The sequence below is a fragment of the Lathamus discolor genome, chromosome 9 (genome assembly GCF_037157495.1).
Source record: "Lathamus discolor isolate bLatDis1 chromosome 9, bLatDis1.hap1, whole genome shotgun sequence".
In the NCBI taxonomy this organism is placed as follows: domain Eukaryota; kingdom Metazoa; phylum Chordata; class Aves; order Psittaciformes; family Psittacidae; genus Lathamus; species Lathamus discolor.
In genome coordinates this window covers 8,867,901-8,880,380 of record NC_088892.1, presented here as the reverse complement: position 1 = coordinate 8,880,380, position 12,480 = coordinate 8,867,901, and the positions used below count along the sequence as shown (strand labels likewise).

General features: G+C 53.0%; 2 protein-coding genes and 5 non-coding genes across 7 annotated transcripts; all 7 read left to right on the top strand.

Moving 5' to 3' along the window:
- The first annotated feature begins 12 nt into the window (after positions 1 to 12).
- Positions 13 to 1,312, top strand: F8A1 (coagulation factor VIII associated 1). The gene has a single exon (XM_065689980.1). It carries the CDS (start codon positions 28 to 30, stop codon positions 1,105 to 1,107), a length of 1,080 nt encoding a protein of 359 aa, XP_065546052.1. The 5' UTR covers positions 13 to 27; the 3' UTR covers positions 1,108 to 1,312.
- A 1,193-nt stretch (positions 1,313 to 2,505) lies between these two features.
- On the top strand, positions 2,506 to 12,345 carry DKC1 (dyskerin pseudouridine synthase 1). Its single transcript, XM_065689981.1, has 15 exons — positions 2,506 to 2,610; positions 2,710 to 2,771; positions 2,987 to 3,073; positions 3,615 to 3,706; positions 4,242 to 4,426; positions 4,918 to 4,982; positions 5,521 to 5,647; positions 6,030 to 6,160; positions 7,130 to 7,273; positions 7,512 to 7,632; positions 8,872 to 8,990; positions 9,738 to 9,841; positions 10,251 to 10,305; positions 11,045 to 11,203; positions 11,656 to 12,345. Exons 1-15 carry the CDS (start codon positions 2,595 to 2,597, stop codon positions 11,725 to 11,727), a joined length of 1,539 nt encoding a protein of 512 aa, XP_065546053.1. The 5' UTR covers positions 2,506 to 2,594; the 3' UTR covers positions 11,728 to 12,345.
- On the top strand, positions 5,075 to 5,321 carry LOC136019680 (small nucleolar RNA SNORD17). The gene has a single exon (XR_010615007.1). It is a non-coding gene; the product is annotated as a small nucleolar RNA SNORD17 (small nucleolar RNA).
- Positions 5,850 to 5,926, top strand: LOC136019683 (small nucleolar RNA SNORD83). The gene has a single exon (XR_010615010.1). It is a non-coding gene; the product is annotated as a small nucleolar RNA SNORD83 (small nucleolar RNA).
- LOC136019679 (small nucleolar RNA SNORA36 family) lies at positions 6,334 to 6,468 on the top strand. Its single transcript, XR_010615006.1, has one exon. It is a non-coding gene; the product is annotated as a small nucleolar RNA SNORA36 family (small nucleolar RNA).
- LOC136019681 (small nucleolar RNA SNORD17) lies at positions 7,894 to 8,140 on the top strand. Its single transcript, XR_010615008.1, has one exon. It is a non-coding gene; the product is annotated as a small nucleolar RNA SNORD17 (small nucleolar RNA).
- LOC136019684 (small nucleolar RNA SNORD83) lies at positions 9,238 to 9,313 on the top strand. Its single transcript, XR_010615011.1, has one exon. It is a non-coding gene; the product is annotated as a small nucleolar RNA SNORD83 (small nucleolar RNA).
- Positions 12,346 to 12,480: the final 135 nt, after the last annotated feature.

Sequence of the window (12,480 nt, the reverse complement as noted above, 5' to 3'; positions counted from 1 at the left end):
GGGTACGTCAGTTCCGGCTGGCGCGCGATGCTGTCGGTCGCAGGCGGCTCCGGCTCCGGCCCCGGCGGGGCGGGCGGCTCCGGGCCGGGCCCGGGCAGCGACGGCGATTTCCTGTCGCGGTACCGGCTGGTGTCGGCCAAGCTGCGGCGGCGCTTCCTGCGCAAGCCGAACGTGGCGGAGGCGGCCGAGCAGTTCGCGGCGCTGGCGAGGGAGCTGCGCGCCCAGGAGAGCCTGCCCTACGCGGCCTGGTGCCAGCTGGCCGTTGCGCGGTGCGCGCAGAGCCTGTTCCACGGCCCCGCCGAGGCGGCCGCCCTGGCCGAGGCCGCGCGGCTCTTCCTGCGGCAGGAGCGCGACCTGCGGCAGCGCCTGGGGCTGCGCGGCGGCTTCGGCGAGCACGTGGCGGCGGCGCAGAGCTGCGGCGCCTTCGCCGCCCGCCTGCACTTGGAGCGGGGGCAGCCGGCGCTGGCGGCCGGGCTGTGCCTGGAGCTGGCCGCGGCGCTGCGCGACACGGGGCGGCCCGCCAGCGCCGCCGCGCCTCTGCAGCGGGCAGCCGACCTGCTGGCGGCGGCGCGGCTGCCGCTGGAGGCTCTGCGGTGCCTGGCCGACCGCGCCTCCTGCCTGCTGCTGGGTCGCGACTACGCCGGTGCGCTGGCGGCGCTCACTCGGGCGCAGGCGCTGGCCGCGGCCGGGCTGGGTGGTGCTGGCGGCGGCGGCGGAGCCCCCGGTGGTGCCTTCATGGACGTGCTGGCGCGTTGCGAGGTGTCGCGGGTGCTGCTGTTGCTGCTGCTGCAGCCGCCGCCCGCCAAGCTGCTGCCCGAGCACGCCCGGACGCTGGAGCAGTACTGCTGGGAGGCTCCCGAGAGCGGTGCGGGGCCCGGGACTGGTGCCGGCGTCGGGGCGGGCGGAGGGCTGCCGCCTGCAGCGAGCTACTTGCCGTCCGAGCTCTTCCTGCTGCTGCAATCGGCCGTGCTGGCGTGCCAGGAGAAGGACGCAGAGGCGCTGAAGGCCCTGCAGGCCGAGCTCTGGCCGCTGCTTAGCGCAGAGCAGAACCACCTCCTCCACCTGGTGCTGCAGGAGATGCTGAGCCCTGCCGGACAGGGGCTCTGAGCACCACCGTGGGCATGGATGGGCCTTTTGCAGAGCCACAGAGTCGGGCTTGGACTTACCGTTGAAGCCACAGTCTGCGTCAGTTTATCCTCTATTTTGTTATTTATTTTTAATACGAATTCTATAACAGAAGCAAGTAATAACTGATGAGCAAATGTGTTCATCTTATGTTGTGTCAGTAAACTACTCATTGTGCATATTGAAAGTTGTCATGCTTTGAAAAAGTGTAATGCTAAAGCAGGAGGGCAGAAACAGGCTGTTTCTTAAAGAACTGGCTGCAATTTGCAGACAGGAAAACTTGCCAGGACGGTATCACCTGGGGTAAGGGTGCTGGAGGGCTTGCACATCTGGGAATTGCAAGTTGCTGAAGTTGCTTTCAGAAGGGGCAGGACATAAAACTGTTTTTTGTTTCCCCCTGAAAACGAAGATAGTGCAGCCAAAGAGAGCATTTGGCTCTCATGGTGGAAAAAAGGAGTTGGTCAGTGACCTGCAAGTAGCTGCCTGAGGACAGGTGCCCGCGGCAGTCTGGCTGCATCTTACATAGAACAGAGGAGTTGGTTTCTGCACCATTTTGTACTCGCCCTCTGTATTACCCTATTGAATCCCACCCCGACTACCTCTGATGTCCCTACTGCTTCTGTTGAGCTTTACTCCATGGTTTCTAATATTATCCCTAATCCTCTTGCCGTGCAGCCAGTGGAGGGGGTGACTGTGAAATATTCTTTCCCCGTCTCCAGTGTTACAGCCTTCACACCTGGAACATTGCGGGTTTGGTTATATGAGGAAATCAAATGATGAGGTTAAAGGAACTTGTGGATCAATGTGCATTATTCGCTAACTTTTCTTCTGGCTATAATCCGTCCTGGGCAGATGTTAACCTGCTACTGAGTAGTGCTATCAGAAGAAAAAGATAACTTAAAAGAATGTGAAATTACCCCTGGACTCAGGAGGAGATTGGGCTGCCTGGCCTCGGGTAGACCCTATTTGGGATTGTAATGGGTGATCAGTCTGGGGTTACAAACCTGTTGTGACGATTGCTTCCAAGGAGATAAGAGTAAATTGAAGCAGGGTTATGAGGGGGCTTTGGAGAATGGTGGGGGTCCATTGGTCCAACGGCTTCAGCCAGCACCAGCAGGAAGCCAAGTGCATGGGATCCAGTCTGGAAGCTCAGTAGGGATCCAAGTCCGCTCCCCGCAAAGCCGGACCCCAACCGGGCGGGCCCATCCGCTGTGTTAACGCCTCGCTTGGCTGTAAAGGTTCGGACGGGACAACGGGATTCACCGCCCCGTCCAACCGCCCGGCGGAGCCGGGGAGCCCAACGCCGCTCCCCGACGGGACGGGACGGGACATCCGGTTCCTCCGCCCGCCGGTAGGTCGAGGCCTGGGCGCGCTCAGCGCTAGGCGGGGCCGGCCGCGCGCGGGGCTTGTCGGGAAGGGGCGGCCTCCGCGGTCTCTACGCGGCGGCGGCGGCACCACGCGGTGCGGCCATGGCGGACGGGGACGGTGCGTGGCGGAGGGCCCGGGGGGGGGGTGTCGGGGCTGTGGGGGCTCTCCGGGGCCCCCTCGGCTGCCGGCGGGGTGCTCACCTTGTCGCTCCCGCAGGTTCCAGCGTGACGAAGCGGCGGAAGAAGGAGAAGCGGGCGCTTGCCGATGAGGATGTAGCGGTGAGTGCGGGGCCGCCGGCTGAGAGGGCAGAAGGAAGAGGAGGTGACGGGGGGCTCCGCAGCGAGATCCGTGGGGCCTAAGGGCAGGGCTTGGGGGGCCGCGGTGCCTCACGGCGTGCCCGAGCCGGAGCATGGCCGGGGCCACGTGGAGGCAGCTGGGGGAGCGCGGGCCTCAGGGGTTCCCCCTCTGACCTCGGTACCTTCATCCCCATCAGGACATCCAGCACACGGAGGAGTTCTTCATCAAGCCCGAGTCCCGCGTCGCCCAGCTGGACACGTCGCAGTGGCCCTTGCTGCTGAAGGTAGGGTGGGTCGCAGACAACCGCGTGGCCCTCGTCCTGATGCATCTTTTGTCCCCTCAGTGCAGACCCCTGGAGAGGCACAGCTCCTTCTCTGTGCAGCCCTACGGCTAGGGAACAGCGCTCTGTGTGCAGAAATCGTGTCAATAACGTTTGTCTTGGAGCATCATTTTCACGCCTGCTTTATAAGTTTGCCATCTCTGCTGTAAAGACCCAACCAGATTTCTTCTATTTATTTTGGTTGCCTGTGGTCTGTGTATACTTACGAATTGCTTGTGCTGAGTTTCTTGGGGCACACTGGATTTTTGCTCCATTGTAAAGGGTGGTATTCCGCTGCTTTCCCATCACTTTCAGTGCAGGACTTCTGATTCTTTCTCTTCCCATAAAACGTGCTTTCATTGTTGAGTCATCTTCATTTATAAGAGCCTCTTACACTCAAATGTACAAATCAGACATTGTGTAACTGGGGAGATGTACTGGGGCAAAGCAACCCTGAAACTAAGGTGAGCTCACACACTTGTAACTGCTGCTTTGATTTTTGTAGAACTTTGACAAGCTAAATGTGATGACAGCACACTACACACCTCTTTCTTTTGGTGCTAATCCCCTGAAGAGAGAGATTTCTGACTATGTGAGGTGAGTGCGGTAAGGGCTGGAGTGATTTACTTCTCTTTCACAGTTAATATCTCCAACATACTTTCTGTTCTGGATTCCCCTTGTACCTTTCTGCTCACCTCAGTGCCTTGCTACTAACCACTAAATAGGAGCTGCTGCTCACTTCCTGTAACGCTTGCTTTTTCTGGGGTTGTGGCTGGTCTGTGGATGCACATGCAGACACTTGAGTTCTCTGGGGTCTTATGGAAAGTCCTTTGGCCTGCTAGGCTTTCAGACTGCTTGGAGTTTGTTTCTAATATTTGCCTTGGCATAAGTGCAGAGTAGTGATGAGAAATTTGGGGAAAGGAGAGTTCTTTGACCATGAAGTATTCTCGCCTGCTGCGTGCAGAGCAGCCCAATGTGTACTCACTGAGAGCAGTATTCAGAGGCTGACAGCTCACTTGGCTGCAGAGAAATACATTTCTTTGCAGCCCTAACAAATGCTGTGAGCATTTTTATGCTCTTGATGTATTTGCAGCAGTGCTTAGTTCCTACTCTCTGTCATCTTGCACTATAGGTCTGGGTTTATTAACCTCGACAAACCTTCCAATCCATCTTCCCACGAGGTGGTTGCGTGGATCCGACGCATCCTTCGAGTAGAGAAGACAGGACACAGTGGCACTCTGGATCCTAAGGTGACTGGGTGCCTCATTGTGTGCATTGAGAGGGCAACACGACTGGTCAAGTCTCAGCAGAGTGCAGGTATGTTTATAGTCTGGAATCAGTCAGTATAAATGGGGAGGTGTGGGGTTCCTTTGAAGACAATATGGAGACTTCCAGTCCTTGAAAGGACAAGGACTACCCTTGGCCTTCAGTGCCTTGAGCCTAGGGATTGCTTGTTCTTCATACTCCAAGCTAGGGAGGGTGCATCCCTGCTGAATCAGATTCTTTTCCTTGATTGCTTCTTTGAGGCTTGTGCAGTTTGAAGTCACTGAAAATGTTTCTGACAGACTGCTTTTGTGTATTAACAGAACTTACGGCCTCTATGAGTCCAGTGAAATAAAATCAGTGAAGAATAAATGTAGCTCAGATTTATTTCATTGGAAGAATAGCCAGCTCCATACCAAACTGTGTGCACTTTGTAGGAGAGGTGGTTGTGAACCCTTCAGGGCTCTGGCTGTGAAGCAGGGAGGACCTTGAGGTCAACATTAAATGCAAGTGGCCACTCCTGACTGCTCTTGTCGTTTTTTCAGGCAAAGAGTATGTGGGAATTGTTCGGCTGCACAATGCAATTGAGAGTGAGGCTCAGCTTGCCAGGGTAAGTCTCAGCATGCTCTCAGCCATGCTGGCACTGCACGTGCAAAGTGTACAGATGAGAGGGTAGGAGTAGAGCTCAGGTGTGCTCCGTGTGTGAGGTGATGATGAAGTTTATCCATTCTCTGAGTGCAGTGGTGCTGCCCTCCTGCAGCACCCCGATTCCTGTTCTAGGGTCTGGGTGCTGTGCAGCCTCCAGAGACCCTCTGGTCTGCCAGTGTCCTACTGGGGGCTGTTGTGGTATGTGGCTGGCTGCCTGCAGGAGTGAAGTGGTGCTGGCACGGGTGGAGCCCCTCTCTGGGGGGCTCTGTCCTCACTGAGATGAAGGATGATGTCTGATCACATACTGCCACCTGATGAAAAAGCCCAGCTGTGCTCACTGGGGTCGCATTTTGACCACATCCCTGGTTCACGTTGGCTTTATTAAATATGACATCACCAAATTATGGTGACCCTTCTTGCTCATGGAGGTGGTCAAAGTTGCTGGAGACCCCAAGGTGTTGGGTACAGGTGTCAACAGTCACTTCTGCTTCTATCCTTAGGCAATAGAAACTCTGACAGGCGCGCTGTTTCAGCGACCACCCCTCATTGCTGCTGTCAAACGACAACTGAGAGTCAGAACCATCTATGAGAGCAAGCTGGTGGAGTATGATCCTGAGAGAAGATTAGGTAAAACAGGGCTTTCCTGCCTTCTTCCTATTAAGCTGATGGCTGATAAAATTTCCTGTGAAATGGGCTGCTTCCTATTCTTGGCAAATGTCTTACGACCTAAATCCTCACCACCATCAAGCAGAAACTGCATCCTGTATTACTTGGATGTGCTGAGAAGCAAATCCTCTGTTTTTCCTACTGCTGCATCCTTCATTGAAGAGCCAAATGATGTCAATTTAGATGGCATTAGCACTCAGTGCAAAGATGACCTTCATCTATCACCCCAGGCTGATGGCTCTGTGAAGGGTTCAGTGTACAGCTTCTCTTGGAGGGAGTTTCTAGATGTGATTCATTTCTGGATATGTGTTTAAATACTCCCTTGTCCTGCCCTCCGTTTCAGGTATCTTCTGGGTGAGCTGTGAAGCAGGCACATACATCCGAACACTCTGTGTTCACCTTGGATTGCTGCTTGGAGTAGGAGGCCAGATGCAGGAGCTCCGCAGAGTGCGCTCAGGCATCCTGGGAGAGAAGGTAGAGTGGTAGCACTAATTATAACCGACCAGCTTGAGCCCATCAGAATTGCATGAGTTCCTTGGAACTGCATTAGTTTTACAGGGTTAGGAGAAGGTACTGGTGCATGGCAGCATGGGGGAGTTTAGTGAATAGCCCTGAAAACATGGGAGCTCTTGCCATAGATGGTCTGGAACCAAAGTGTTGAGTTCAGTTCAAGGTGTTGTCCCTGTCCTGGTAATTAAGCTTTGGGACAGTGAATGACTGGGAAGTGCACCATGGTGACTGAAAGTGTGTTTCATGCCACCTTCCTTTCTCAGCCTACAAAGTGTGCGTGTGCCACGAGTTCAGGTGGATGTGCTGTCTGCTTTGCAATCTGTGACCGCTTGGTGTCAGGGCATAATGCAGGGAACGTGCTTCATCAGACTGAGCCTGGGAGGTGTAGGCTTTTGAACACAGTACAGTCCCTTTAGTCTGGTCATAGCTGGATCCTGCTGCCAGTCCAGACTCCAGAACTGATTTCTTTTCTTGCAAAACATGTGTATCAGTGGAAGTGCTTCCCCACCAATCTGTGCTCTTACTGCAGCTGTAATCCCTGCAGTCATTTCTGAATTCCAGGGGTTGGGTGTGTACAGCTGCTTCAAGAATTTATTCCACGTCACAGATTGCAGAGCTGGTTAGTTTAGACTCCTTTGCCTAGAAGTCCCAGATAGTTGTTTAAATTTGGTCATATTTCAAAGTTTCATGTGGACACACCTGATACATTAGATCAAGTGGTCTCTGAGATTAGGAAGGTTGAAGTCTGTGGTACCACAAGTCAGGCTGACCTCAAGTTGTTAGTGGAAAGTATTCTTGCCTCTTTTAGCTTGCTTTCTTGGTGCTTCTGAATTGGACGTGTTTTTCACTCCTTTTGTTGGACTTCAGCTGTTTGTGTGTGTTTGAAGTTAGTGGCTGGAGGAGTTTAGAAAGGTTGTGTCTTCATCTTCACAGGACAACATGGTGACCATGCATGATGTACTGGATGCACAGTGGCAGTATGACAACAACAAGGATGACAGCTACCTGCGAAGAGTTATCCTGCCGCTGGAGAAACTGCTGACTTCACACAAGCGGCTGGTCATGAAAGACAGCGCGGTGAGCTCCTAGCGCAGTGCTAGCTGAGAGCCAGAGACTGCAGTGTCCTCCTCACTTGTACAGCTGCTTTGCTTTGCTTAGTTCTTTTAGAAAGTTCTGAAGTTTTATATAATGGACAAGAAGAAATGTTATTGCTGGGACTGTAACAGCAATGGGAAGCTAGAATATTAGAGGCACTTCTTACCTTGTTTTTACTCTCATATTGACTTATAAGCCTTCATGTTTCCTATGTTTTCAGGTTAATGCCATTTGCTATGGAGCCAAGATTATGCTGCCTGGTGTCCTCAGGTATGAAGATGGAATTGAGCTTAATCAGGAGATTGTTGTCATCACCACAAAAGGAGAAGCTATCTGCCTAGGTATGAAACTCCTGTTCTTCTTGTGCCCAGCTAGCTGCAGAAATAACAAGCTGTGTTCCAGTGAATGCACAGCAAATGGGTCCCTATCCATCTGTAGAAGTTTTAAATAGTGCTTCCTAATGGGCACTGTGGGTTAGTGTGGCCCAAGGCAGCTGGTGTTGGGGTAGGATGTTAAGAAACAGTGCCTGTGTCAGTCCTTGGCAAGGTGTGAACAGTTCCTCGGCCTGGTTTCAGGTGTGGATGCTCAGGTGTGCTCTGTGTGTGAGATGATGACAAAGTTTATCCATTCTCTGAGTGCAGTGGTGCTGCCCTCCTGCAGCACCCCGATTCCTGTTCTAGGGTCTGGGTGCTGTGCAGCTGCCAGAGACCCTCTGGTCTGCCAGTGTCCTACTGGGGGCTGTTGTGGTGTGTGGCTGGCTGCCTGCAGGAGTGAAGTGGTGCTGGCACGGTTGGAGCCCCTCTCTGGGGGGCTCTGTCCTCGCTGAGATGAAGGAGGATGTCTGATCATATACTGCCACCTGCACATCACACTTCCTGAGCAGATCAGTGTAAAAGGACTTGAGCAACTCCCAGCTTTTGTGAAGTGACTCTGGGGTTGCTTTGTTCCAACCAGGGTCTTCAGAGAAGTTGTGTAGGTGCCAGGGACTGACAAACTCTACAGATGATCTGTCATGGTGCTCAGTGCTGCATGGTCTCATGCTCTTGCAGAGCCATGGGACTGATGGGCCTTGGAGGGTAAACAGCCAAGCTGTTCCATCCTGCTGTTTGTGCTGCCTGCACTCTGGTCATCTTGTGGACCTGGCAATGAAAACATTTATTGGTAGGATTAGTCTCCTGTGTTTGGCTCTGCAAGGTTTTGTGAGCTGATAAAGGAGCAGCGCTGCTCTTTTCTGTATTGCTGTGGTTCCTTGAGCTGCCTGAAAGTGCTCCAGGAGCTGCTTACAGAGCTCTTCCCTGTCCAGTGGTGGTGTTGGTGCTGCTCTGGGAAATGGTCTTGCTGTGTTTGCCGATCCAGAACCGGTCTTTCTGTGTAAGATAGAGGCTTATGGTGTGCAGAGCAGGTCTCTGAAGATTTAGTCCAGAACCTACCTTCAGTGAGGTTTTGGGGTGAAATGGCACTGGTGGGAGGTGTTGCTTCTCTTTGTGCTGACAGAAGAACAGGCTGAACGCAGTAGGTTCCTGCATTGCTGTCACAGTTGTGCTGTTAAGAGTTAATGAACTCTCTGCCTGCTTTTGCAGCCATTGCCTTGATGACCACAGCAGTGATTTCTACCTGTGACCATGGTGTTGTGGCAAAGATCAAGAGAGTGATCATGGAGAGAGATACGTACCCCCGCAAATGGGGCCTCGGTCCCAAGGTGAGTGCTGTGGGGGCATGGTCAATTCCAGGATGTGGGACCTCACAACCCTGAGGCAGAGACGTGCTGTCCTGGAGCCATGATGGTGGTGATTCCCAGTGCTGGGGCTGTGCCAGCTCAATGCTAGTGGGAGTGAGGCTTTCCCTCCCTATGGATCCTGGGCAGCTCTGCCTGAGGCCCAGCTGGAGCTGCTGCTCAGGCATGGGCTCCTCAGGTCTGTGCAGCACCAGCCCTCCTCTGGTAAAGAGCCAAATGATGTGAAATGGATGGCATTAGAGCTCTGTGCAAAGATGACCTTCATCTATCACCCCATCCTGATGGCTCTGGAGAGGCTCACAGCGAATGTGAAGTGATGGAGGCCAGTACAGGCATCTTGGAGTCTTAAGGAGTGCCCTGCATTTGCAGCTGAAGTGGTTCAGCTGAAATGTAGCAGGTCGCTAAGGTGGAGAAACCAGTCAAAGATCTGAGCTCCACGTAGAATATTCTATCGTATGATTCTATGTCCAGAGTCATCTTATGCTGCTGCTGTTACTTCCCCCACAAATTAGCCATTATTCAGTGGTGAAGATGCCTTCTTTTAGGCTGCTGTGCAGGGGATGTTTATAAGGTCCTTAGAGAAGTATTAAATAAGTAATGCTGTAGTTGTTGGTTTGTTCCTGGAGTACCTCCTCTTAAATTGAGTGGATGAAGCTCTGGGGATGATTTCTTCCTGGAGCTGCAGTCTGACTTGTTGTGTGTTACCCTCAGGCCAGTCAAAAGAAGATGATGATCCAGAAGGGTCTGCTGGACAAGCATGGAAAGCCCAATGAGAGCACACCGGATTCCTGGAAGAAGGAGTATGTGGATTACAGGTGGGTACAGCTCCTGAATGATGGGGCAGAAGGGGGCCCCATGCAGTGAGGGCTGGGCTGCTGCCATTTGTGCTTAAAGCATATTGGCACAGTGGCATTTCTTGGATGGAACATGCTGCTGGTGGGCAGTGGTGGAGGGAAAGGCCCTGAGCAGACAGTTATCCCTTTCTAGCCTGTGCTTGTGGTTTTAGAGGGAGTCAGTCTGCTAAATTAAATGGGGGGAGCCTTGCTGTTGCCCTGCCTTGTCTGACCCTGGTGCAGGCTGCAGGTCTTCCCCACACCAGCTTCCCCACCCAGCACCCAGTGTGGGTTACAGAGCCCTTGAGACAGGATGGGTCTTTGTGCTTGTACAGAGCAGTGCGGGTCAGTTCCTCACTGTCCTGCTCAGTCTGGGGATCTTCTCTTTCAGGGATACTTCCAGGAAAGAGGCGCCTGCTGTTTCAGAGCCGGAGAGGGCTCCAAAAGTGAGTATCTACAGCTCTGGCTGTGAGATGTGTATGAGGAAGGCCATGATGAGGGGTGGATACACACCTGTTTCTTTAAGGCAGCTGGTATCAGGTGCTGGATTGAGTGCTGCTTTGGTTGGTTGTTTTACAGGGGAAGGTGTTTCACATTCTGGGAGCCTAGTGCCCAGATGTGTATTGTGGTTGTATGGCCCATGAGCTAGCTGTAGGGTGACCTGTTTAGGGCCTCATCTCTAGGATGTTGTCCTTTGGTTGCGAGCCCTGTAGCACAGTATGAGAATGAGGAGCTCTGATTTGTGGTGTACCAGCAGCAGCATCCAAGGAAATCCATTGTATGGAGCCACAGGGGAGATCTGTTGTGCCAGAAGACCTTTCTGGAGGCTACAGCCAGCTGTGGAAATGTCCATGTAAGAGTTGCGCCTAAAGTGCCCCAAGTCAGGGCTTGTGCTGTGATCTAAGGGTCTAAGCCAGGGCTTGTGCATGTACTTGGAAAGATGCAGCAGTTTCAAACCCTGCAGCATTTGGGGTACAGGAAGTATGGGTGCAGACGCAAATCCTAGCCAGTGTGTGTGGGAGGGGACCACTGGCAAGTCTGTACCTTCACCCTGCTGCTCAAAGCATTGTTAACCGTGTAGTTGATTGAATCAGGTAAAACAGTTGCAATGGGCTTGCAAACAGGTCTTCCATCACGGGAGCAGCTTTGGGAGGTGGTGTGTCTGATAGCGTGTTTCTCTGATAGAGGAAGCGAGAGTCGGAGAGTGAAAGCGAGGAGACTGTGAGCCCGCCATCCCCTGCCACCCCCCCACCAGAGGAGCTGAGCAAAAAGGAAAAGAAAAAGAAGAAGAAAGAGAAGAAAGCCAAAGAGGCACCTGAGAGTGGAGGAGAGCAAATAGAAGTGGTGCGTAACGGGGTGCTCCCATGGTACAGTCCAAGCATGGGGAGGAGGTTGCTGTCTCTCCCTAATACCTGCAGGACAAATGCATCAGCATCCTGGTGTGTGTGTCCCCCAAGTGCCAGGCTCCCCACAGGCTGAACTGGTTGGGGGTGGTGGGAGACTTGGGAGGTGAAGCTTTTGGATCGATGTGTGGTGAGGGAGGGATGGGGTGAACAGCTATCTGTGCCCTGGGGCTGTTTGTAGGTACATGTTCCTGCCAGGCCTCTGGTGCCCTATAACAGGTCCCAGCAGGATTCATTTGGTGCTGACAGTCAGTGTGCTCGAGTGCTTGTGGTAGTGAGAGGATTGCAGCCTTGGGGAGCCTGCACTGCATCTGGAGTGGGACTGTTCCTACTGAAATGAGTAGTGAGGGATTCCTTTTTGACTCCTTCGTGTTATCTCCAACCTCTTTGCAGACCAGTGAGACCAGCACCAAGAAGAAGAAGAAGAAGAAGAAACAAAAGGAGGTAGAAGAGAGCTCGGAGTAAGCAACTGGATCTGTCCAAAGCAGGAAAAACTCCTCAGCAGGGAAGGAGGAGTCTGAGGCCTTGACAAAAAGAGGACTGGCTGCATGGCAGAGGGGCCAGCAAGTTCCAGGTTCCTTTTCTGTTGTGTACATGTGTGAGCAGGTGTGTTTGCCCAGGATATGCCCTGCTCGGGTACCTCTCCTCATCCTGTTTTAAGGGTTGCCAGAGGAGCGGGATGCCTCACTGCCCCTGCACTGGATTGCTCTCTAAAGCTGAGCACCATGATGCCAATAGAAGTGGTATCTTCAGGGAAGCTGTAGCTTCTGGCTCTTACTTGGTGTCTCTGATTTCATCTGGAAAGGGAGGAATAATGTTTCTCCCTCCTCTTGTCCTGCCTCTTTCTTCCTTTTCCTCCAAGGTTGGAGCTGTTACCTGACAGTCAGAATGTTGGTGTCTGGAGGACTGGCTTTGTCATGGCCCACCTGAATGAATGACAGTCAAATCAGTTATTGGAAGGGCTCTTTGTTTTGACCTGGCCATATGCTTGTTTCAACCCTTGGCTAGATGAAATCAAATAGTCCACCCGAGATTCCTTACTGCTTTTTTTACTCTTTATCATAAAAGGATTAGAACATGGAATTCCTGCTTTTTGCTTCATAGTGCAGGGACCTGCGTGTTAGTTGTTGGCTGATCCCCAGACCCAGTGCCCCCAGGACCTTGTCAGTGTGTACCTCTGGCTGCAATACGCTCTCCTCTACCCAGTTATTGGAATGG

What these genes read in the sequence shown, in the direction of transcription:
- DKC1 (XM_065689981.1), top strand. An exon ending in GAGATTTCTGACTATGTGAG is followed by an intron (nt 3,707 to 4,241) that starts GTGAGTGCGGTA and finishes CTTGCACTATAG; the next exon opens with GTCTGGGTTTATTAACCTCG. An exon ending in AGCCGGAGAGGGCTCCAAAA is followed by an intron (nt 10,306 to 11,044) that starts GTGAGTATCTAC and finishes TTTCTCTGATAG; the next exon opens with AGGAAGCGAGAGTCGGAGAG.
- F8A1 (XM_065689980.1), top strand. Translation starts at nt 28, where the DNA reads ATGCTGTCGGTCGCAGGCGGCTCCGGCTCCGGCCCCGGCGGGGCGGGC.